This window comes from Crinia signifera, chromosome 1, assembly GCF_055691185.1.
Source record: "Crinia signifera chromosome 1, ASM5569118v1, whole genome shotgun sequence".
NCBI lineage: Eukaryota > Metazoa > Chordata > Amphibia > Anura > Myobatrachidae > Crinia > Crinia signifera.
Window position 1 is genome coordinate 78,628,034 of NC_139217.1, and position 26,984 is coordinate 78,655,017.

The 26,984-nt window shown below is 43.2% G+C and overlaps 1 protein-coding gene across 2 annotated transcripts in view; it reads right to left on the reverse strand.

Annotated features, from left to right (window-relative positions):
* The window catches only part of LOC146050578 (gamma-aminobutyric acid receptor subunit alpha-2-like), a 178,538-nt gene that overhangs the window by 57,302 nt on the left and 94,252 nt on the right, over window positions 1-26,984 (reverse strand). For both annotated transcript variants that reach the window (XM_083167774.1, XM_083167694.1), the window contains exons 7-8: window positions 17,694-17,837; window positions 631-783 (exon numbers count right to left, since the gene is read on the reverse strand). In XM_083167774.1, the coding sequence (XP_083023900.1) occupies window positions 631-783; window positions 17,694-17,837 (297 nt within the window). The remainder of the gene's footprint in view (window positions 1-630; window positions 784-17,693; window positions 17,838-26,984) is intronic.

Below are 26,984 nucleotides of genomic sequence, written 5' to 3' on the forward strand. Positions count from 1 at the left end.
ATACCTCTGTTACGTACATTAATAGTCTGATATTGATCAAACCAACAGAATGACATCCTTGTCTGTGTGCAGGGCATATATACATTTATGTTACAGTAAGAATGTCAGGAAAACTAATTTTAAGGCATGTATGGTACTTCCTCATCTTTGCGGCCACTGCTACAACAGTTATGTTAGCTGGTACTTAACTGCTATGTAAGGATTTTAAAATTATATGTCCAGGAGAGTGTACGCCACCACGCCACCACCTTGGGTCCATGCCACCCTCATTTGTCCACGCCACCATCTATTACCTTTAGTAAAGTTGTGCCCGAGCCCGAAGCATGGCAAGCGAAGCGAGCCCGCAAGCGAAGCAGCACTACGTTAGTTCAGTAGCGTAAGCGGTGGCCGCAAAGATGAGGAAGTACAGCATATATGATATCTTCACAATGTGGCACACCTCCTGTACTATTAGCTATTTACAACAAGTGCATGACACAAATACATGTCTGTTGATTGCCTTATATATAACTTTTATATGCAAACATTCCAGCAAACTTTGTTAGCAAGGCAAATGCCAGTGTTCTTTAAAACCACTTTATTTGTTTCATAACAGTCTTCACAAAACTGTACATTGCAATTTGTACTCACCAAACACTGTCCTTGCAGGCACAGATTCCCTGTTCAGCCAGAATGACACCTGAGACAAAATGACTGTCATGATGCAGGGGAGGTAGGTCTGAATGACAAAATAACCAATTTTTCGCTTCAGATGAAAATGTGTTGTCATAACTGTGTACTCTCCTGACAGACAGAAAGATTCCAAGTGAGATTTTTGTTCACAGTACCTACAATTCATAGCACAGATTGGTGTACAAAAGGGCAGGGGACATCGCACAGCATCAGCAATGCTTTCCTAAGCAGCAAAATGTCTCATTCACTGACACAGTAATAATACGCACAGTCCATTCTAATACAAATAAAAATAAAACCCGCAGATAATATATTTTCTACTGTGTTACATTATATAATTACAGCTATTAATATTGTGGATATAATACATAAATAGAAGAAAACTACAGTTACTGAATAATAAATCCCATGATAACAAATTACATCTGCATACCTTCCATCTGTACCAATTTAGCTGGTACAGTACTGTGTTTAACAGCTTGTACCAACTAAATAAAAGTGTACCGAATGTACCCTTTCTTTGGCGGCTCAGACTCAACTCCCTCGGGTGACAGCGGAGGCAGCACCAATTGGCAAGAGGGATCGGTTCAACCAATCGCCCAGAAGTCTCAGAGGTAAAAAGCCAATCTGAAGTGGTGGTGTCACTGAAGGTAACACTGAAGGTGACACCGCGAAAAGAGGGGCTGGCTGCAAAGCAAGGCTTTTAAACTGACAGCATTGCAGTCAATGGTAGCTGCCTTCGACACACCATGACCAATCACACGCAGGAGGCTGGGAGGTGTGTTGGCGGTTGGAAATTGATTCGCGCATGAGCACACAGCACGCAAGCGTCAGTACAGGCTCAGGTAATGGGAACCGGGTCACCGGTGGTATAGGTTATGCTGAGGGCATAACGCACTGCGGGGATCTAGGCTGTGGATGGTTGTCTACATGCCAGAGTCCGTAGAGTCACATGGGCTTGTTATCAGTAGATTTTGCAGTGTGATGTTGTACTAAGTTGTCACGGGGTCCAATATTGGAGGTATTATCATTACATGATTGGTGCTGAAGAGCCATGTGAAGGGCACGGGCAGTAGATTGGGGTAAAAAGCTGTCTTAGGGTAGACCTGTTAAATACATACTGTATATGGAAATAAATGCCCAGTACACATTCAGAAAGGGGACGTAGCCATGCCCCCTTTGGATGTGGTCACGCTCCCTTTCCGAATGTGTACCGGTTTCTGCCATTCAGATGTTGGTGGTTCTGAAACCTGCTCCTTTTGACTGTGTATATGTAACATTTGGCCATGTTTTGCTAGTAAAAGCATTGCCCTTTTACATTTTGAGGCATTAACATGTTTGGAAGTGCCGAGATTTTGTACCTGAAGCTTAATAAATAAATTGCCCAGAGAGTCATAAATAAATTTAAAACAAGCCAAGTGCAAGCAAAGGGCCCATTTTCTGTGCTCCTGGATACAGTGAGAGGAAATAATCATACTAAAAAAAACAGAAAGAAAATACAATCCGCATAGACGTAATTTAATAGGGTTATATTTTATGGTGCCTCTGGAATTACAGTAGCTTTATACTATTTGTGCACAAAAACATCTAGGTATAAATATACTAAGGAATATAGTATGTAAGGTATGGTACTGCGCTCTGTCCTATCACAGTTTTTTAATATGATACTGTTGGGAACCCACACATATATATATATATATATATATATATATATATATATATATATATATATATATATATATATATATATATATATATATATATATATATATATATATATATAGACTTCGAAATGACGCGGCACTCCAGACCATACAATCGGTGCAAAAAGACTTTATTTTTCAAGCAGCAACGTTTCAATACGTGGGTATTTTCTTCAAGCCTGAAGAAAATACCCACATATTGAAACGTTGCTGCTTGAAAAATAAAGTCTTTTTGCACCGATTGTATGGTCTGGAGTGCCGCGTCATTTCGAAGTCTATATCTACCCCTGGACGAAGGCACCTGCAAAGTTGATTATTTTCGGAGGTGTGCCCGGCATACAAACAAAGTCTATATATATATATACATATATATATGTTTGTAATCCTGGCACTCAAGCTGAGTGTACAAAGACTTGGGTATCCCTCTATCCTTGGTAGGAAATGTAGTAGAATAACAGCAGAGGACACTCACAAGATTTGTAAAGCTGCACGGCGGCAAGCTAGCAATAAATATCACAATTGACACAAGGAGTAGTGAGTCAACGTTTCGGGCTGGTCGCCCTTTATCAAGACATGTCTTGATAAAGGGCGACCAGCCCGAAACGTTGACTCACTACTCCTTGTGTCAATTGTGATATTTATTGCTAGCGTGCAGCTTTACAAATCTTGTGAGTGCCCTCTGCTGTTATTCTACTATATATATATATATATATACAACAGGACAGACGAGGCGGCACTCGAAGACTTGTGAAAATCAAAAGCGTGTATTCAAAAGGATCTACGTTTCGGGGATAGATTTCCCCTTCATCAGGATAACAAAACAGTGTGCAAACAGTGAAATAAATAGGCTTACCCTCCACAATATTCCCCCAGCTGATTGACGCGGCGGCGTCCACCGACGCTCTGCCACAATACAACTTCCTGTCTCCGGAGGATGTGACGTCACGGCGCCCGGGTTCCGTCGCCGTGGCAACGCTGTAAATAATAACAATACATTGTAAGAACTGACTGAACGGTGTCCGATCAGTAAAACACCCGTGGGCGTTACAGTAAAACACAGTGAAAAAAATTTCTCAGGTAAAGAAAACAACAATTATCTTGGCAACATATGACATTTGTGCGTGTATCATATAAAAACATCTTCATATCTTAAAGTGCAAACGTGCTGATTGGCCGACGCCAAATCTAAATATATCTGTGAACACAGAAAAAATACATACAGAATAAAAAGGTAAAAAGAGGAACCAAGTCTGTGTCGACTATCTGTCGGCAATGGACAATGTTGACTAATATAAGCAAATGTATAGGGGAACACATGCAAAAAATATTATCTGATGTTCCCCCAACACATGAGCTCAGAATTCTGTATCAAACATATAGAATAAGCGTGTAGTAACCATGCTGGTGTTAAACCTTGCACATATATGGGTGAAAGATGGATCTTGGTTACAACCCACTGGGTCATTGATCACACAAAGTTAATGAGTCCTAAGGACTCATTGAGTCCCTTAGGGCGTACTGTGTCTAATTTAAAGATCCAGCGAGATTCCAGCTGTAAAAGTTTCCTGGGCCGGTTACCCCCTCTAATCGATAGGGGCACATGGTCTATGATTTTGTGCCGCAGAGTGGCCATCCCATGTTTTGCCTCTGCAAAGTGTCGGGCTACTGGTTGATCCCCAGTGCCAGACTCCAGTGCATTGCGGATGGCCAACCTGTGTTGTGCCATCCTGATCTTGAAGGGGCATTCGGTTTTCCCGATGTAATAAAGGCCACACGGGCATGTGATGGCATACACCACGTACTTGGTGCTGCAAGTTAGTGCCCACTTGATGGGGAATTTTTTATCAGAATGGGGGTGTGCAATGGAGTTGCCAGTGGACATGTACCTACACGTGGTACACCCCAGGCATTTGAAACATCCATTGCCACGGGACAGAAAGTGGGTGGCTTCTGGGCTGGCTGTGGGTACTTCTGTTTTAACCACTAAGTCCCTGATGTTGCGCCCTCTGGTGTAGCTCGGGAGGATGCGGGTTCCATGTAACAATTTCAGGTCAGGGTCACTGGACACTATAGGCCATAACTGTTTGGCTTTTCTGGCGGTGTTATTACTGTTAGGGTTGAACGCAGTAACCCATGGTACAATATTAGTTTTTTTGGCTGTGGGGGAGATGTTAAGAATGATGTCATGACGATTTTGGGACAGGGCTCTAGCTCTGGCCTGTTTGAGCAACCTGGGGGGCTCCTGTCAAAGAATTGGAATCTTTGGTTGAGGCACAAAACTCCTCAGATAGCCCCATCAAGCTGACCCTCACCCATAGTGACACAGAAATCTGTTTCCTCGATCTTAAAATCAAAATCGTTAATAATCAGATTGTCACAGGGTTGTACTCCAAGCCTACAGATAGGAACACCCTGTTGAGGTTTAATAGTTTCCATCCTAAGCCCACGACGGCCGGCCTCCCCTATTCTCAATTTTTGAGGGTGTGCAGAGCCTCGAGTGAGGAGTCAGACAGAGATTCACAATTAGATTGCATGACCAACAAATTTATCGAACGGGGTTATCCCCCCAGGTTGCTCAAACAGGCCAGAGCTAGAGCCCTGTCCCAAAATCGTCATGACATCATTCTTAACATCTCCCCCACAGCCAAAAAAACTAATATTGTACCATGGGTTAATGCGTTCAACCCTAACAGTAATAACACCGCCAGAAAAGCCAAACAGTTATGGCCTATAGTGTCCAGTGACCCTGACCTGAAATTGTTACATGGAACCCGCATCCTCCCGAGCTACACCAGAGGGCGCAACATCAGGGACTTAGTGGTTAAAACAGAAGTACCCACAGCCAGCCCAGAAGCCACCCACTTTCTGTCCCGTGGCAATGGATGTTTCAAATGCCTGGGGTGTACCACGTGTAGGTACATGTCCACTGGCAACTCCATTGCACACCCCCATTCTGATAAAAAATTCCCCATCAAGTGGGCACTAACTTGCAGCACCAAGTACGTGGTGTATGCCATCACATGCCCGTGTGGCCTTTATTACATCTGGAAAACCGAATGCCCCTTCAAGATCAGGATGGCACAACACAGGTTGGCCATCCGCAATGCACTGGAGTCTGGCACTGGGGATCAACCAGTAGCCCGACACTTTGCAGAGGCAAAACATGGGATGGCCACTCTGCGGCACAAAATCATAGACCATGTGCCCCTATCGATTAGAGGGGGTAACCGGCCCAGGAAACTTTTACAGCTGGAATCTCGCTGGATCTTTAAATTAGACACAGTACGCCCTAAGGGACTCAATGAGTCCTTAGGACTCATTAACTTTGTGTGATCAATGACCCAGTGGGTTGTAACCAAGATCCATCTTTCACCCATATATGTGCAAGGTTTAACACCAGCATGGTTACTACACGCTTATTCTATATGTTTGATACAGAATTCTGAGCTCATGTGTTGGGGGAACATCAGATAATATTTTTTGCATGTGTTCCCCTATACATTTGCTTATATTAGTCAACATTGTCCATTGCCGACAGATAGTCGACACAGACTTGGTTCCTCTTTTTACCTTTTTATTCTGTATGTATTTTTTCTGTGTTCACAGATATATTTAGATTTGGCGTCGGCCAATCAGCACGTTTGCACTTTAAGATATGAAGATGTTTTTATATGATACACGCACAAATGTCATATGTTGCCAAGATAATTGTTGTTTTCTTTACCTGAGAAATTTTTTTCACTGTGTTTTACTGTAACGCCCACGGGTGTTTTACTGATCGGACACCGTTCAGTCAGTTCTTACAATGTATTGTTATTATTTACAGCGTTGCCACGGCGACGGAACCCGGGCGCCGTGACGTCACATCCTCCGGAGACAGGAAGTTGTATTGTGGCAGAGCGTCGGGGGACGCCGCCGCGTCAATCAGCTGGGGGAATATCGTGGAGGGTAAGCCTATTTATTTCACTGTTTGCACACTGTTTTGTTATCCTGATGAAGGGGAAATCTATCCCCGAAACGTAGATCCTTTTGAATACACGCTTTTGATTTTCACAAGTCTTCGAGTGCCGCCTCGTCTGTCCTGTTGTATACTCTGTGCTGTGTGCACATCCAGGAAGGCACCGGAGCAAGTAATCCCTGTGTGGGACGTTGGAGTGCCGGAGCATCATTGTCATATATATATATATATATATATATATATATATATATATATATATATAGGTTTAGGTGATGGCCTGACACTCCCGCAGCTGGGTCCAACTACCCTGGTGCCCTCCAAGTCAGATGGATAGGAAGATGGATGAGGCGGCACTCAAATGGTTTTTTTTAAAGCGTGTATTTGGCAGCAAAATAGGTCCTATTTTGCTGCCAGATACACGCTTTAAAAAAAACCGTTTGAGTGCCGCCTCATCCATCTTCCTATATATATATATATATTGTTTTAAAGTTCTAATGATGGTGTAAGTAATCAGAGAGATGGTGTTATAATCACACGTTTTTACTGATATTTAAGTATTGATACATATATGTAGAATATGGTCAAATCAAGTTGGAATGAAAGCAATAAAATAAAATAACACACAACCCAGTCATCCCTGAAGTCTTCCCTGAAGTCACCAACACCACAAGTCAAAAGACCCATCGGTCACGTGACCTGGAAGTATCCGACACGATCGGCAGCTGCAGCCGAAGCAAGAAGAAAGTGAAGGCGGACGCGGGGTGCCCAGCAGCTGAGAAAAGAGGACTGATAGGGGGCCAGATGCATTAAGCTTCAAAAGTGATAAAATGGAGAGTGATAAACAGCCAGCCAATCAGCTCCTACCTGCCATGTCACAGGCTGTGTTTGAAAAATGTCAGACAGGAGATGATTGGCTGGCTGTTTATCACTCTCCGTTTTATCACTTTTAAAGCTTAGTGCATCTGGCCCAGGGTGAGTAGAGGAGCTGTAGTCGGAACACTGACGCAGTATCAGGCTTCCTCAGTCTGTTCTCCGTCTAGCCCCCCGTCAAGACGGCCATGGGTCCCGGAGCGTGGCTGCAGAGGTTACAGAACTCACACTTCATTCTACGCCATACAGCTGCCGCCCAGACAACCAGTGCTGCTTCGGCTCCAGCACATACTCCCCATCACCCCACCCTCCTCCTGTTAGCCGCACACCAAGAACACCATCGACAGCACCCCAGTGACTGTTACAGATGAGCATGGCACCGCTGTCATAAACTTTCTCACTGCCCCCCCTTCTTCCCTCCCAGACTTGCTGGAAAAACAGGGACCTAGAGTTCACATAGACAATTGTGCTATTCAACCAATTCTCATCAGTGTTAAATTGGACACTGTAAAACATTAATTTCATTTTAAATTGAAACGCACATTTTTGTTGCTTTTCTTATATTATTTTATTGCTTTCATTCCAACTAGGTTTGACCATATTCTACATGTATGTATCAATACTTATATATGAGTAAAAACGTGGGATTATAACACCATCTCTCTGATTACTTACACCAGGCCCAGTGACACAGGAATCCAAACATGAAGCAAACACGATTGGATCTTGGAAGGACCTGGGTAAGGCTGTAGTGTAAATGGGTAAACCAGCCTGGGTCTTGTTTACAGCCTGGGGAGACCCCATACAGTTGGAGCCTCTATCAAATTTGTTCCTTAGCTATTGTTCTCAGCAGCAATACAATACATAGAACAATACAGTAGGGGAATAGCATAGTAATCCTATTACTCACTTAGTCCTATTAACAGGATAATTGAGGAGGGCTCTATCTGTACCTCCTAAAAGCAGTGTACCGCGGGCGATTGGTAGGTTGGGGGGGGGGGGACATGCTCTCTGTGCTGCTGAACAGTGGTGCCGATGAAAGTGAATGGATGCTGCAAGCATGCCTGTAGTGTTCGCTCAGTGAATGACGTGACAAATGGTGTGAAATGTGGCCACCCCCCCCAAAAAACAGCATCAATGATGGGCCATGGCCTAACATGGGCAAGGCCACACCACAAGGGGTATAAGGCAGATTACATGGAGTATGTAAGATGAAAATGTACTGTATATTTTTGTCTGTCTTATTACAGTAGAATGGAGTCAGTAGCTGCAGTTTGCTTGAATGTACAGTATGGGATACATTTACTAAGATGGGAGTTCTAGTTCAGATGGAATGTTACCATTGGCAACCAATCATAATCTACTTATTTACTTAGCACGTTCTACGATATATATATATATATATATATACTGTATATATATATTTATTAGATAACAGATATAGGGCCAGATGCACTAAACTTCAAAAGTGGTAAATGGAGAGTGATAAACAACCAACCAATCAGCTACTACCTGCCATGTCACAGGCTGTGTTTGAAGAATGGCAGACAGGAGCTGATTGGTTGTTTATCACTCTCCATTTTATCACTTTTGAAGGTTTGTGCATCTGAAGGGTTAAAATTTAGAACCCATTTAGCATATAAGAATTTGCACGTAGTCTGTTCTCATCATGTTTTCCTTAGCTACATTCCAAGGTTGCTGATATTAAGTTTGTGTGTCTTATCTGTTTCTACTGAGCTTCTACTCCCAACCCCCCCTCTTGGAATTGCTATGCAGCGTGCACCTGCACAAACTCTTGTATAATCGAAAACCCCCCTTGTTACTCATTTTCTTTGTGTATGATATTTTGTATGCCCCCCCCCTGTTGAATCTGCTCTACAACAGACCAACAGACCAATCAGAATGTAACACATACATATTGTATACTCCCATGTATTATGCTTTTAACTTGCTGCCTTTGTGATATTAAACAGAATGTTTCTTGACTCGCCACCGTGTGTTTGGTGTGTAGGGTTAATTTACATTCTCACTGGTACCTAAGGGGCCACCAGGTCGAGGGGCTACACATTTATCCTTACAATTTGGGGGCCAGTCCGGGGTCCAGACGATCGTCCCCTGATCGGTAAGATAGAGAATTACTTGTCTGTCTTTTTCCGCTAAGGGATTGCGACCATCTACTGGATCTGAACTCACTCCGTGTTCCGGGAACACGTGACAAGGTAATATTTAAGTCCGGGACTTAATATTACGTAATTGTATGTAAGGAAATTTATGACGCCATAAATGTATCAGGGATACAAGGAGGACCAGGGGTCCACGTCATAAAAAAGGACCTGGGGTCCACGTAAAGGTAATTCAAGTCCGGGACTTGAGATTACGAAACAGGTATCCGGGATACCGCAATTGAACCAGGGGTTCACAGAGAAAGCCTCCTCGATCTGATCGCCTAAATATATGTATGTACATGTTTGTCTGTTAATGTTGCAACTGTGTATTTGTTTTAAACACTCAGTGGACGGATGGTAAGTGTACGTACGCTGAAGTGTTCTGTCTGCCTTACTGTATGTTTTGTATTAAGAATACTCAGTGAACGGGTGGTAAGTGTACGGCCACTGAGTGTTATTGCTGTTTAAAGTGATTCTAAGTAGATTTGCAAAGTGATTTGGCTACTGAATGTCATTTTGTTTAAAGTGATTCTAAGTACAATTGCGACTTGACTTGTGACAGATATTATTGTGACTATATTGACTGACATACTGTTATATTATGGGATTATATTAGAGTAAAGAAACAGAATATTCCCCGCTTTTACCAGGAGAGACATGTAAAGAATATGTTGCCCGTGTCTCCCCCACAAATTACTATTTCATTAACCCTTGGGTAGACAATTTAGCGGGATAGATAGGATAATTAAAAATCGTCCCAAACCAATGATAACACCAATAGGATGCATAACATATTTAAAGAAAGCACGCTCATCTCTCCCCATAGCTGTAAGTTGTAAGCAGAAAGTGTCAGAAATAGTGACAAATTTCTGGAAAAGATTCAAGAAGTGCGGGACCGAGGAAGCAGGTCTGCCGCTTCTGCATAATGATAATTTACTTGTTTCTACTTTCATTAATAATCTGCTGCCGACTGTTTCAACTTGGACCTCTGACACAGTGAAGGATTTTGAAAAAACATTTGTATGAAAAGGAAGCAGCAGATTGTTTTGAAGTTAAAAGAAACACTGTCACACCACCACATACCCCGTTCACGCGCTTCCAAAATCAAAACAATCCTAGGAGACAGAATAAATCATTCCGTTCTCCTAGAGACAGGCTACCTCAGAGGGCTCCTGCGGGACCCCCACCCAACAGGCAGACAAGCTGCTATAATTGTAAAAGGGATAGCCATTGGGCTAGAGACTGTCCGTTCCCTTCAAACAAACCCCGACAGGTCAGTAACCCCATGCAGCCCAGCCAACCCAGACCTAGAGACAACCCCAGATTTCAGATTGACTGGCAGGGACAGACCTTAAAGGGCCATGACATAGGAAAACATGAATTTACTGTAATACCTGACTGCCCAATGAATTTGCTAGGCAGAGATCTTCTCTCTGTGCTAGAAATCCATCAGAAGCAGGAAAAGGAATTGATGTTTCATCACCACACTTGCTCATGACTGACAGTTCTGACCCAAACACAGAATTAGACACTGTAAATCCTCAGATATGGTCAACAGGACCTCAGAGCAATAAACCAATTAATTGTTCCCATTGCACCCACTGTACCTGATATAAACTCACTCATCTCAGCCATCCCTGTAGATGCCGCCTACTTCTCAGTAACCGATTTGAAAAATATATTTTTTAGCATACCTGTGGACACCCAGACACAACTGTTATTTGCATTTTCTTTTGAGGCCAGCAGTTAACATGATGCAGACTGCCACAGGAGTATATTAACTCCCCTGTTGTGTACAGCATCGTGCTCCAAGCCACATTCCCTGGCACCCCCCCTATGGTTCAGTCCTGCTACAGTATGCAGATGATCTGCTTATCTGTAGTTCAACAAAGGAGGCATGCCGAGAGGATGGTTTATCACTGTTAAACTGGCTCTGTGAATGTGGGCACAAAGTGTCAAAAAGCAAAAATGCAATGGTGCAAAAAGAATGTTGATTATTTAGGTTTTGTCTTGACAAAAGGGGAAAGGAAAGTCAGCCCACAACGCATTCAGTCTGTACTGGGTCTGGTCCGCCCAAACACTATTATTGCAGACAGTGGATTTCTGACTGTTCCTACTATGATAACATTTTGAGACAAGCCACACTCAATGACAAACCTAAACAGATACAATGGTCACAAGAAATGTTAAATGCATATGAAAGCCTTAAATGTATGTTGATGAAAAGTACGGCATTGGCCCTCCCAAACTATGTACAACCATTTCATTTATATGCAAGGGACAAAATGTAAAACCATGGCGGGTGTGCTGACACAAGAATATGGAGGTAAGCTGCGCCCCGTGGCATTCTTTTCCAAAGTGATGCCGGTGTCGGTCCAAGGTATGCCTGCCTGTCTTCGGGCACTGGCGGCCTGTGCAATGGTAGCTGAGATGGCAACCACACTCACCCTAGGCTCACCCACTGTTCTCCATACCACACATAATGTTGTAGCATTACTTAAAGGGCTACACACACAACACATGTCAGCCCAGCGTCTTAGTGGAGATGAGGTCCTGTTGCTAGGAAGCCCCTCACTCACCATTAAGTATGCAAACGCATCCTCAGGCCCCGCACCCATTCTAAATGCACTTTTAGGACTAAAGGGCTCCCAGGATGACATTCCTGACGATCATGACTGTTCTGCATCAATAGAGTCAGAGACCTCCCCTAGACTTGACATTTCCCCTGTACCAATACCAGGTTCTGACCATGTATTTGTGGATGGTTCTTGTAGTAGACCCAATGACTCGACATATCAGGCAGGCTACGCAGTGGTACGCCTCCCAAATGACATTTTAGAAGCGAGACCCATTCCATATCAATCAGCACAAGCTGCAGAACTCATAGCGCTCACAAGAGCTTGCCAAATATAGAAAGATAAACCTGATCACTGAACTACAAAGCTCAGCATCACAAAAAAGACTTGGATGACTGGTTATTTCCAATATTGCAGAAAAATCCTATAACAGGATTGATCTGCAAAGAGGGGAGACCATGCATACCACAATCAAGCGCCCCATTGTTCATTGCTTACTATCATGGGGTAGGACTTTATAGCAAAAACACCACAGCTATGCTTTTAAACAAAGATTTTTACATCACAGATGCAAAAACAGTTGCACGCATACTAACACAAGAAATCATCCCTAGATGGGGATGCCCGCTCCAAATAGATAGCAACAAAGGCACTGCCTTTACAGCAAAAAAATCACACAAGCTTTAGTGAAAGCATTTCAAATAGAGAGGAAATTTCACATTCCCTATCATTCTCAAAGTTCAGGGATAGTGGAGAAAAGGATAAACTTAGGAAAGCCACAGGAGGAACATTTAATAAATGGAAACAAACCCTCCCCATAGTCCTAGCAGAAATTAGAATGACCCCCCCAACAGACTCTGGGTTATTCACCCTTTGAAATTTTAATAGGAAGACCTTTCCCCCTCATCACCAGACTTAGTGAAATTGAACATGGTGTTATTTGTAAAAATCTTTTTAATCCACAGGAATCAACACATCCTTTCCAGATCGGAGACAAGGTCGTTGTGAAGGTTCTCCCCAGGAATAAAGGTCCAGGAGATTTCACCCATGGTCCAGAAACAGAGATCGTAGCAGTAACGAGGACGGCTGTCCTTACAGAAGAGAGTCCAGTGTGGATACACGCATCCAGAGTAAAGAGAATCCCGAGTAACGTCCCGGATAGAGAACAGATCAAGGCGAGGTACTAATGGGGGCAGACAGCCCTAACCTCCTACATGATGGAGAAGACGACTCACCAGCAGATGAGGTCATTCTAGAATTCTGGACGATGGTGGATAACGTATATTATTCTATTGATTCTTGTTTGCCAGATACCTTTGCACAAAAACTGAAGTGGACATGACTGAAAAGGCAGGCGTATACATTTTCTGGTACAATTTTTTCAGCACCGAGGTAGCCGCCTACCAGATAGACTTTTGCACCATTAACCCCTGTGTCTCCAAACGATGGACATAGGGATGTAATAAAAATGGTCACCCAATTGGTATAGAACAGGCCCTTGTTCAATTAGCAATCTATATATTGATTATTCTTACTATTATCTGTATTGTCGTTTTTTGTATTATACTATGTTGTAGAAAACTCGCTACCAAAGGTATTATGTATGAATCCATTGCCCCTGCACACGCAAATTCCCCTGAAGGTTACAAACAATATCTCGCTAAGCATAGAAATAAGGAATTTGGTAAGAAGAATCATATCATCTAAATTCATGATTCTAAGAGGGGATTGAAGGGTTAAAATTTAGAACCCATTTAGCATATAAGAATTTGCACGTAGTCTGTTCTCATCATGTTTTCCTTAGCTACATTCCAAGGTTGCTGATATTAAGTTTGTGTGTCTTATCTGTTTCTACTGAGCTTCTACTCCCAACCCCCCCTCTTGGAATTGCTATGCAGCGTGCACCTGCACAAACTCTTGTATAATCGAAAACCCCCCTTGTTACTCATTTTCTTTGTGTATGATATTTTGTATGCCCCCCCCCTGTTGAATCTGCTCTACAACAGACCAACAGACCAATCAGAATGTAACACATACATATTGTATACTCCCATGTATTATGCTTTTAACTTGCTGCCTTTGTGATATTAAACAGAATGTTTCTTGACTCGCCACCGTGTGTTTGGTGTGTAGGGTTAATTTACATTCTCACTGGTACCTAAGGGGCCACCAGGTCGAGGGGCTACACATTTATCCTTACAGCATCTGGCCCAGAATCTAATTTGTTGCCCATAGCATCATCCCATCTAAAAATTGAACCCCCATCTTAGTAAATTTCCCCCAATGTGTAAATTACAATGAAGTGGATGACACAGATGCAGAGACAAAAGTATACATAACATGGTGATGAGAAGTCGCCCTACTACCAAAAAACTTAGCCCTACAGTTTATCACACAAATACCATTTGGGAAAATGTTGCTACAATAACTACACATATATGCAGAGTTCTGTAAAATACACTAATAATTATTATTTTCTTTTTAGAAATAAAATCTTCAGACCAAATGAACAATGTAACATCTCATGCTATTATTGGCAATGGTAATCCCCTGCTGGTCACATACCAGTGTGCTTCTCTTGCCAATATCACTTTAACCTTTCAATGGCAGGGTTTGATTGATGATTAAAGAGAGAAAACCCTTGTAGAGGATCGAAGTAATTGTGGGGACTCCCAGAGGAGCTCCAGCATAGGAAATTACCGTTCTATGATAGTCTGCATCACTGCGATAAGCAGCGGTACACAATGCTAATTAATCACATCTTAAAGATCCGTCATAATATACAGATTTCTCAATGTCTTATCCAAATACAACTTCTTACTTTGCCTTTCAAGTAAATACATTTTTCAGTATATCTCTAAAAATACAATACTTCTCGGTTTAGCCCTATTCATAGAATATGTCCTTTTATAGTGTTTGTGATTTTTCTTTTACATGTCCCATGATATAGAGTTTTAGAGTTGGTTTCCAGGTTTGATGAGCAAGTACAATCAGTCTTTTATTGTGCTTAATTCACAATAGTACATACAGACTTAAAGGGGTACATTTAGTATACTGTACTGTGAGTTTTTAAAAATTATGTTGCCCATAACAACAAATCAGATTATAGAATTTATCCTCTAGAAGGCACTACATAAATGATAAGCAGAATCTTATTGGTTGCTGTGACTTGTAAAAACCAACACTTTACCGATTTTACCCCAAAATACCTATATTGTATTCTTTCTTATTGTTTATTACCAGTTATTTATATAGCGCATACATATTCCCAGGGGCGAATTTAGGGGTCAGGCCGCCCCTAGGCACAACATTTTTGTCCCCCCCTCCTATTTTAATGTAATCATATATGTATATACAATGTTATTTATATTTCATTAAAATTTAACTGTAGCCCACCTCAATATTTTTTTAAACACTGTGGACTGCTCACTGTACGGAGGACCCGGAGAGAGTGAGGCACTTATTAGTATAGTGATTAGCACATTGTCTCTGTCAGTCTCTCTCCGGCTCACACACTGTGACTGACTGAGCGCAGGGAGGATCTGCGCGCCGCTCAGCTCAGCTCCTGGATACACAGCAGCCAATAGACTGTGTGTGTGTAGAGTAGCCAATGGGCGGGCGCCGGCAGCAGTGAGTCTGAGACATTTCCGGACGCGCAGGGGGACCGTCGGACCCAGCCACTAAGCGGTGATGTAAAATGCATGGCACAGTGGGTGGGCAGTGGCAGGTGACGAGCGGCACTGCCGCCTACACATGATAATTCATGTCTGCGGCGGCGGCGCTTGTAACTCGCTGCTGCCCACCCGCTGTGCCATGCTGCTATTTAACAGAATGTTAGCCTGCCTGCCGCCCTTAATTGGTGCCGCCCTGAGGCCGGTGCCTCACGTGCCTAGGCACAAATTCGGCCCTGCATATTCCGCAGCGCTTTACAGAGAATATTTGACCATTCACATCAGTCCCTGCCCCATTGAGCTTACAGTCTATATTCCCTATCACATATACATGCACACACAGACATTCTAGGGTTAATTTGTTGGGAGCCAATTAACCTACCAGTATATTTTTGGAATGTGGGAGGAAACCGGAGTACCCGGAGGAAACCCACACAAGTACGGGGAGAATATACAAACTCCGCACAGTTAGAGCCATGGTGGGAATAGAACTTATGACCTCAGTAATGCTAACCATTACACCATCCGTACTGCCCATATTGTAGGTACATATATTGCATGCACATATATAGCAGCAACACTTTTGCAGTAAAGTGATATCAGTCTTTCCCTAACACCACCACACAAGAGAATAGAAAGTCATCATTCTAGCTTAGATTGTAAATGCTGATTTACAACTAAAGTGCAAAAAAGAATCCTGCAGATTTTATCACCTGAACTTTGTGCTTAACTTTAATAAAGTTAAGTTGAATACATTTCTCTAGCGTCTATTTGTTATGAGCAATACCTGGGTTCTGCAGTGAATTTAGCTCTAGGCAAGGCAAAGGTTTGGGGCCCTCCTCCCTCAAACAATCTATACCACTATATTTTTGCTGCTGATTGCAGTCAGCCAGGGCAGGTGAGGGGGGGGGGTCAAAGGTGGACACTCGCACCAGGCCTCAACCTTGTAAAGGGCCCCAAGGCTCTGAGGGGCTCAGGGGCTGTAAGCATGGCTGCGGCAGTGCAGCTCTAGGAATGGTTTATAAAGGTGCTGCCTGTTCACCTGGGTTCCTGGAAGGAAACACGGAAGCCACTCCAGTTCCCCATCGTTATGGTCACCTGTTCGGTTACCAGTACTAATGTGTTAAGTGACATCACTCAACACAGCGAACCATAGGACGCACAATGCTGCACCCTCCCATCTGCCCTGTCCTGTTACTTTGCATAGTGAATAATAATAAAAAAAACACATTCAATGTAATAAAAATCTGGGTGTGCATTGGGGGGGGGGGGGGTGCAGAGATATAACTGTACCAGGCCCCAAGATTTTGGTTGCCAGCCCTGCAGACGGCACAGTCTACTGATAAATGGCCACTTGCATGAACATCGGCATTTTGAAGAGATCTGAATCGGGCTCTATGTCTTTTAGAAGTAGACTGAATACTTGGGTCACATTCGATATAAACTGACTGGGAGCATACTGTACAGTGGATGAAACCATTTTGTGTGTCCAAACATATTTTATCCAATCAAAGAACATCAAAGGGACTGTAAAAGTGGTCCATGCGACGTCTTAAGTCATGCAATGCTATTCTGAGAGAATAAATGTCCAGGATATCTTTACGGGGCCCCTTGAGATATTGCTGGGCCCTAGGTGGGTGCCTAGATTGCCTTGTGGAAGATCCGCCCCTATGCCTGGGTTACCTATATTCAGCTTTTAATAAGGAGGTACAGTACTCTGCAAAAAAGTATACTGTATTTCAGTGACATTTTTTACCTATGGGCTGCAGCCCCCAGGTAAAATCCACCACTGTGTATAAGAAGATGCTGTCTGTGAGACTGCTCTGGCTTCACTGGGACAGACAGTGACTTCCTATTGGAAGTCCGACCTGCCAGTCGCCCAAGACAGTCCCACTGGGAGGTGTTCCCTCCCTCCGGGAAGCCTCTATGGGCTGCAGTGGGTGCAGCCCATAAAAACGGGTTCAGCGCATGGACAGCAGTGGCAGCGGTGTATTTTATCTAATTTTGTCTAATCTAGTAGGTGTAATAACAACATACACAGTCAGCCCTGCAATGCAAAGTACAATTGAATTACTAACCTGTGCTTGACTTAATAGTTTCTTTCCCAACTAAGTGTCCTAAAAGCACATACTGATTTAATCTTGACCCATCTGGTGCCACCACGACTGACTCCGTGGCATTACGTGTCCATACATAAGTCACTTCTGAGGTTGTGTATGCATCTATATAAGAAAAAGAAATCTCATTTATGTCACAACATTGTCAGATTTTTTTTACTTGCAATTGTTTTTATTTAAGTACTTCACATAGTGGGGGAAACATTTGGACAAATAAACTTAGGGTGAAGAAAACAATATTTAAGTGCCACCAACAGGAATTTAAATGGATATTTGTTTCATCCTGCACAGGTGAGTTAATCCATTTTACTGGGTTGGTAATTCACACACATGTGACCACATATATATGTCCTAAAAACCTAGCCTTTTAAGGATATTTGAGAGTGGAGGGTTCATAATGCAATTTGCATGGTTCCTATTTTGCAACCTGAACTTGATCAATAGTTTCAGTGGCGTAGCTACGTTTTGGGCGCCCCCCGCCGTTAGGGTGGGGGGCGCCCCCCCCCCCATCGCCGCCCCGCCGAGCACCCCTACCCCGCCGCCCCGCCGTGCACCCCTACTCCGCCGCCCATGCAAACCCCCCGTCAATCCCCCACAGCCTTACCTATCGCGCTGGTCCCGGCGTCTCCGTTCTTCTGCTGAGGACCACCAGAAAATGGCCGCCCCCATACAGCAGACAGTTTCAGAGAACTGTGTGCTATATGGGGGCGGCCATTTTGTGGTGGTCCTCAGCAGAAGAACGGAGCCGCCGGGACCAGCGCGATAGGTAAGTCTGCGGGGGATTGAGGGGGGGGTTTAACTATAGCACCGCAGCCCCCGGCGCCCCCACATGCACAGCGCCCCCCGCGGTGTCGGGGGCTGCGGTGCTATAGTTACGCCCCTGAATAGTTTGTTTCAGAAGTGGATCCTCTCATTCCTGCTCAAAACTCTGACATATACAGTATAAAACCATTTCTTCTACCCAACCTGTCAGACCAGTTTTCTTGTTTAGGTATTACATCTTTTAGCAATGAAAACCTTGATAGACACTGTACTTAGTGACTATAATAAAGACAAGGAGACATAGGCATGGAAAAATGAAAACTTGTTTAGTAAATATGAATATATTAACTGTACCCATACCTGCCCAATCTCCTGGAAGGTGCTTCAGACTGATTTTTTGGGGTAGTCCTCTGCACCCCTAGATGAGTGGGGAATTAACGCATTTTGCTCATAGTCTAGTAAAGTAAGTAGGATGGGGAGATAATGCTGGAAATCATGGGCATGTTTGGAGGGTGGGGCTAAAATTATGGAAATTGCATTATTTTTTCTCCACTCCTTCCAAGTAGGGTGGGGCCAATCCTATTATCAAGATTGGCGGGGTCCCGGGATTTGGCTCTAAAATTGCTGGGATTTGAATCCCAGGTTTAGAGTTTCCAGTCTCATGATTTCTGGATTAGACTGCACATGCTCAGTCTAATGCTCAGTCTAATGCCAGGCAGCTCCTGAGCACCCACTCAGTAGTTGCCCAGCTGCTTCTGTCCCAGGGTGTGCATCTCCTATCCCCCTCTTCACTGCCTTGCTCCCAGCCACACCCCCACACTGCACTGCTCCCGGTAGCACTACCGCACTGCCAGCCACTCTCCGGTTTGATAGAGGTAGGGGTTTAAATAATGGAGGCCTATCCCTGGATTCCGGGAATTCCTGTATTGAGCATTTTTCAATCCCAGGCTTATAAAAAATGCCATGGGATTGGCATTCTTATTTCCAAGTAAAATTTGTGGCATTTGGCAGCAATGGGGCTAATGGCATGCAGCCCAAATGGGGTCAATGACACCTGGTGCACCAATAAGTCCCCTTGCGCACCTTCAGACACACCTAAAAAGGCTTGTAGCTTTGTGGGAAGAGACAAAACCTCACTGACAGACCATTTTCATCACTCCAGGGGCATGCAGTATTTTAGTGCTGAATATACCATGCACTCAGCTGTCACTGAGGAGTTGGCATTTTGACATCTCCCCTGCAGTGTAAAAACCAGGTGCAGTCCACTCTCCCCACTGAAGTGCCAAAAGTCATAGGATAGGTATCTAATATTGTGTAAACCCCCTATAGCCTGGCGAAGTGCTGCAACTCAACATGTAATTGATTCCAAAAGTAAACAGAAGACTTTGGAGAGATGATAACTTATGTCCTCAAGGTTCCCTGATATGTGTAGGTGAAGGATGTTGTGTGCTATGGGATGTCTCCGTTATGTCCCATAAATGTTTGATCGGGGGTACTTGCCCCATTCTTCAGTGCTCTCTAAAATACTCCTCAAACCAATTCTGGACAACTTGAAACAAATGACATGGTCAAGATGGAACGTACCATCATTATAAGGGGCTTCAATGGTGATCCCGCAATGTAAAGTACCAGTAACCAGTAAATGATGTGTTTAGGTGGACAGTAAATCCAAACCATTCCATGTGAACACATCCCAAACCATTATGGAACCACCAGCAGCCTGTCTATTGAGGTTCATGGCCTAATGGGGTTTGCATTATAGCCAATGACTACAATCAGCCTGAAACAACTGGAACTATGACTCTTGACACCACGCCATATATTGCCAGTCCTCCAGAGTCCAATTAGCAACATCACAAGCACAGATGAGGCACTCTGTCTGGTGGTGTAGGTACTTTGGTGGTGCTATTATATGTCATGGATGCTATGGAAGTGAAAGAATTCTGGCCAGAGGCTGCTGATCGTGATCATTAAGCTCCATGGTCAGCCACTGCACTGTCCATGAGGAGCAGCAATGCCTTCAAAGTGGCATCATATCATAGATTGACTAATGTTGAATGTCCGCTTAACTTCAGAAATGGAGTGTCTCATCCATCAGGCACCCACCATTATGGTCCGTTCTGACTCCAGTAGTTCACGTTGCCTAGCAATAAGCGGCCTAGCTGGTGTTCAAACCGACTCATGAAAGGTCAAATTACAACTGATGCGAGGCTGCCTATTTCCAAGGCATCACAGGTGGCGCCACCTACCATCACCGTTGCATACTGCTATCCCATGACTTCTGGCACTTCAGTAAAAAATGCAAAGCCAGAGAAAAGTGATGATATTAATGACTCCTTGTTTTACTATGCTGTAGTGAACAGTGATACTTTATATCACTGATCCCAGCTCAAATTGATGTTTCATATTGGAGTGTTGTGTATTCAGTAACTTCTAACAGTCTAAAGCAGTCCTCATTATAATCTACTCTCTAATTAATTTGAGACCTACAGTAATTGATAAGAAAAAACAGATTGGGCAGGATATTAAAACTACCCCAAGTTTAATGACCCTACCCACTCCCCCTTGTTGGTGATAGAGGACAAGTGATATCAATGGCCACTGATAGAATACTTTTTTTAAAATATGTTGTCCTATCTCTACAAATCAAGTTTGTTCAAAGGTTGTCACAAACAGCATATTTTCTGCTCTGACAGCTCCTAAGAACCCGCAGGCAGTGTTTAGGGCCAACAGAAAAACAGCTGATGAAAAAAATAGACATTCCTAAAAGATAATGTTATTTATCCTGCTGCTGCCACATGAGTGATTAAGCAGCTGCTGACAAATGGCTTGGATACTATGTAGATCTTTTTTTGCCAGCAGGAAGGATTCTCTGAAGTTTTAAAGCGCTCGCCTCCTTAGCTCTTATTCTGCTGGAAAGTGGAATGCTTTCATGCGACACCAAAATCTCTCAGTGTGCACTTGGACAGCGCTAAAGGAACAACTGAACAAAACATCAGAAGATGCCAGGGAGTAAAAAAGAACAAAGTGAACAATGTCTTGGAGCAAAATAAAATAGAGGGTAGTGGTAAAGTTCGAGGAAATGTACAAAAGAAGAACAAAGTAAATAGGAAACAGGTGTAACATGGCAATGGGGAGTGAGTTTGCATTTCATGTGTTTAGTGGGTAAAGGTCTTCACAAAAAAGTGACTCTACATAGATATTTGTCATCTCTTGGTGGCCCTCTTGTACAATAGTCCTCTAGAAGAGGAGGCTTGCAATAGCCAGTCTAATTCAGGGCCGGTGTAAGGCTTCTCTGCACCCTAGGCAAAACCTACTGCCGCCACCCCCCCCACCCCGCCACCCACCCATACTGCCACCAATAATCATTTTCCAACCCCTCAATGCATACTTGCCTAACATTCTGGAATGGCAGAGAGTAGGTAGGTGGGCAAGACCCCTGCTTTCTCTGGAGGCCCCCAGATCCCTCCCCTTGGCCACCCACAACAGAGTACAGGAACAGAGGGCAACAAATTAGGGAAGTATGCCTCAAGAGAAAGTATGGAGGTGAGTTTGTAGAGGTTCCACAGCATTAAGAACAACAAGGATCCTCACAGACATCCTTGATTTTTTGATAGGCAGACTTGGTGGCGCCCCCCTAGATCCCGGCGCCCTAGGCAGCTGCCTAAAGCTGCCTAGTGGTAGAGCCGGCCCTGGTCTTATTGGTAGAATAAAAATGGGACAAAGTCTATTTAAGACCCCAATCTAATAGAAGTAATCAGCCCATCACTGATACCCCCAGGGGATGACTGCTATGATTTTGGAAACTCATGTGTGCTCTCCATAACAATGATAACCTGCCCATAACAGCTGGATATTCAATGTATCCTGTTATTTCTGATTTTTGGAAATAACAGGATGTGAGTATTCAATCCCGGATGTTTTCGCCAGGGAATTGGCCGGGGTCTGCATCCAGCTCTTTAAATAGGCCAAATCTGCTTCCATGGAAAAGGACAATAAATTATTGAATTGGAGGCTATTTCCGTGGAAAAAGACGTGGATTTGCAGATCCACATCTTTTTCAATTTTTGGAATGCGAGTTCCATCTATTCTTTGGGAAAACGGACGCTGTTTCACCATTTTGCTGTGGATCTGGAACAATGAGTAAATCCCAATGCAGGGCTGCTTAGTATTGATCAGAAGCTCTTACGATTGTTATAGTAATAAGAAGAACACTTGTTTAGCTATTTTTCTCATCTTCCCCATCTTTTAAAAGCATCAGAGTGGATTGCACTTGCCAGTTCTTTTAATTACTAGCAACATGCAAAGTGATTGTCACTTTATTTTATTATTAAAAATGATCAAAGTTCTCAGAGATTGGTCATTGTGATTAAGTGACACTTAATTTCACATTTCTCCACATATCTTGTCAGACAAAGTAAATTGCATATGCAATTTCCAGAAGCTTTATGGTAGCCGTAATAAACTCCAGGGTGGCACCATGGCTATAAATTCCGACATTGTCATGGATATGCCTGGGCTTATGCCAATGTAACATCATGCCAGGCGTTTTTTAAAGTTAAGCTAAATATACAAGTTCAACAGCAAAGGACTGGACAGGATGACTTATACGCTATTACTCTTTATAAGCTGTCAGAATCTGATACTTATTCCCATTGGCTGCTCCAGATGTGGGGCTGAAGCACAATTCACAATTGAAATAGGGGAAAAACACCAACTGCCATTGAGTCAGTTTGGAATGGCAGTTGGTGTCAGTTGCTGTGCCTCCCCTACTTGAATCTTCAACTTTACTGCACCCCATTTGGAACCTCCCCGGCTCATTACTCCATTTTCAGGCCTACTGAATCTGCTTCTTGAAATTCACTCAATGCCACAACACTAATTGTGCTCCTGTCCTATAACAAGAGTATTTCTTTTGAACCTGAATTCCTGGTGCCTAGTTCCATGAAGATTCAACAGCCACCTTGCACCCATGCTAAGGGATTTGGCATCGTCTACACCTTCAGTTGTAACAAAAGGCATGGAGAGCAACTCATAGTTCAACAAATGTGCTTACCACAGCACAACAAATGTGCATAACCAGAGAACTACAACAGCACAACAAATATGCTTTACCAGAGACTTACCAGTACACCACTAATATTTTTCATAATTTAATTACCCCAATATGACAAATGTGCTTCATCAGGTAAATATGACAGCAAAACACTATAAATGTGTAGTCGAATTCCCATAACCTAGCAATTGAAAATTTTAGGGCGTTTTCTTTGTACTGAATGAGTAGATCATCCAGGAGTCATCAATGTATGGGTATATACCACAACATGGAATGCTTGCAGTAGAAGAAGCACACTCCATCTCGGCATTTGCACTGCCAGGCAAGTGTGCTATATCAGTGGCTGCACTTTGGGACTTCCAAGAGAACTGTAGTTGTGCTTCACCTGAAAATTACCACAGCACAACAAAATGTGCCCCTTCCTGGAATTACCACAGTAAAAAAAGATGTGCTTCATCAAGGAAATGACCACAGCACAAGAAATGTCATAGCACAACACATGTGATTAAACTGGATATTAGCAACTCACAACATAAGTGCTTCACCAGGATATTACCACAGCACAAAATATACCCCATTTGGGAATTACCACAGTACAAGAAATGTGTTTCATCAAGAGAATTACCACAGCACAATAAATGTGATTCAAAAGGCAATTGCCACAGCAAAACACTTAACCAGGGAATTACCACCTCACAACAATTGTGCTTCACCAGGGAATTACCACAGTATGTATTACCACATTATTTTCATAAACAGTATGCAAATTATTTGCCGCTTATCCATTTTCTGCCTCCTTAGATGAGATACAGGATTAAATGGATGGTGATTAGTATGTAGTATAATAGATATAAAAATATATGTTTATGAAAAATGTATTAAAGAAGGATGTAATCATACTTGCCAACCCTTCCTGACTGTCAGGGAGACTCTGCAAAATAGTATCCATCTTCCTGACTCCCTGCAGAGCCTACAGATCTTCCTGATTATGTACTGTACTGTAGCTGTTTTATTCTTGGGGGAAAAGGTCAATCATAGATATACACATTCAAATGGGATCATCAGTGCCGTTTCCATGCATTGCTTATAAGGCAGACTGATCCCTGTACCTGTGGCTACATGCATTTTCAGATAAGGGGCTTATTCTGGTTCACTCACAAAGGCAAATTCACTCTCTAATGCAGGGGTTCCCAATCTTTTTAGAATCACGGCACCCTATAGTAGCAGAATTTTTCCACGGCACCCCTAGGCCCCCCCAAAAATATATAAAATGAAGTAGATTGTGTTAATATGTGTTTCTTAGGTTCAGTTATGTGGTAAAGGGCAGGATTTGCTACTGATAGTACACATTTTATGATTGGCAGCCACCAGCACTGGTTTTGTCCACAAATAATTGATCATAAATAATTTGAATTGGTCCTGGACCACCAACCCGTGGCACCCCTGCAAGTGTCCCGAGGCACCCCAGGGAGCCACGGCACACAGTTTGGGAACCACTGCTCTAATGGACAAAACCATATGCACTGCAGGTAATGCTGCTTTCAGACCGCATAACTGGCTTTGACCCTGTATTTGAAAACGTTTCCAAAAACGGGTCTGCCAGGTAAAACCCCTTTCACACCGCATCTCTTAAACGGTATATTACCGTTTAAGTGCCGTTTTCTTACAAGAAAATTGACTTTTGGAAAAGTGCCGTTTTCTTACAAGAAAAGTGACTTTTGGAAAATGGCTGCCCCCATACAAAAGACAGTTTTTTAAAACTGGTTTTCCTATGGGGCAGCCATTCTCCAAAATACATTTTTTTTCATAAGTGCATCTGTCCATACAGTACTGCCGGGATCTGCAACGGGAGGGTTTCGTAAACAAATTGCAGGGGGGGGGGGGGGGGGTCGGGGATGTTAACCTACGCGGGGGGGGGGGGGCAGCATTGGGCTCCAGTGCTATGAATATTTAATGAGCGCTCATTAAATATTCACTGTGCTGAATTTAGGACCCATTGGGTCCTAAATACCGTTTCAGACCCGATTTTGATGACAAAATACCAGGTCTGAAACGGGTAGGACCCTCCATTTTAACCGTTTTACAAAAACGGCTTTTGTAAAACGGTAAAGTGGTCCTGCACCTTTCAGGCCGCACAGATTACCGGTTTAAAACGGTTAAAAATCGGCTAAATACTGGTTTTTAAGTGTGGTCTGAAAGGGGCATAAGGTAGATGTTACTTGTGCAGAGAGATAGATTTGGGTGGGGCTTTACTTCAAACTGATATCTATATTGCAGTGTAAAACTAAAGCAGTTAGTATTTACCATGCACAGAAATAAAATAACACAAAAATCTAACTCTTTCTGCACATGTTACACCAGCCCCACCTGCAGTGCACATGGGGGGGGGGGGGTATTCTGATTCACTCGGAAAGGCACAATCACTCTCAATAAAGAAAAACATATGCACTGCAGGTGGGGCTGATGTAACATGTGCAAAGAGAGTTAGATTTGGGTGGGGGGTGTACTTCAAACTGCTATCTATATTGCAGTATAAAAATAAAGAAGCCAGTATTTACCCTGCACAGAAACGATAAAACACCCAAATCTAACTCTCTCTGCACATGTTACATCAACCCCACCTGCAGTGCATTGTGATTGTGCGTTTTCGAGTGAATCAGAATAACTCCCATGGTTTTGTCCATTAGAGAGTGAATTTGTCTTTGCAGGTGAACCAAAATAACCACCAAGGTTTCTCTTGGCCACTTATATGGAAGGACCTGTAAACACAATACTTGAGAAAGACCTAAAAAAGTATCGGTGTCTTTTCATTGACATGTAGATCTTACTGCTTTGGGTCTCATTCACATTTGGATATACTGGAAGCCATTTTTTCTGACGCATCTGTTGCTTTCACAAACTCCCAAAAATGCTTATTCCGAAGGAGACAGTATGGCTATTCACAACTAAGTCAGCTTAGTAGCATGCTTCTTGCAGGAGACATGGGTCTGTAGGTAAACTTGTAATCAAACAATCATGTAGTTCAGCTAACTGCATGTAGCTGGATGGTTGCACCTCATCCACCGACCCCCTCCCCCCACCACCACTACCACGGCCCGATGCTGCAGTACACGGGCATAACTAGGGCTCCGTGACAGATACATCCCAGCTGAAGAGTGTGCAACATATCATGGACAGTAAAAATGTAGTTCCGGCACACATTGAGCACTGATTCGCAGTGAAGCCACGCCTCCAAATGCATGCTTGCCACACCTGTCTCAAACTTGTCTATAGGACCAATTCTGTACATGTGCCAGAAACTTCCAGATGCATCCAACTCTTCAAGTATCTTTTCTATATACTATCCCTCACATCTATGAAATACGCAAATGAATGTAGAGCCAAGCAGTAGGTTTCAATTAAATAAAATCTACAAAATATTGTAGCAAGATCAA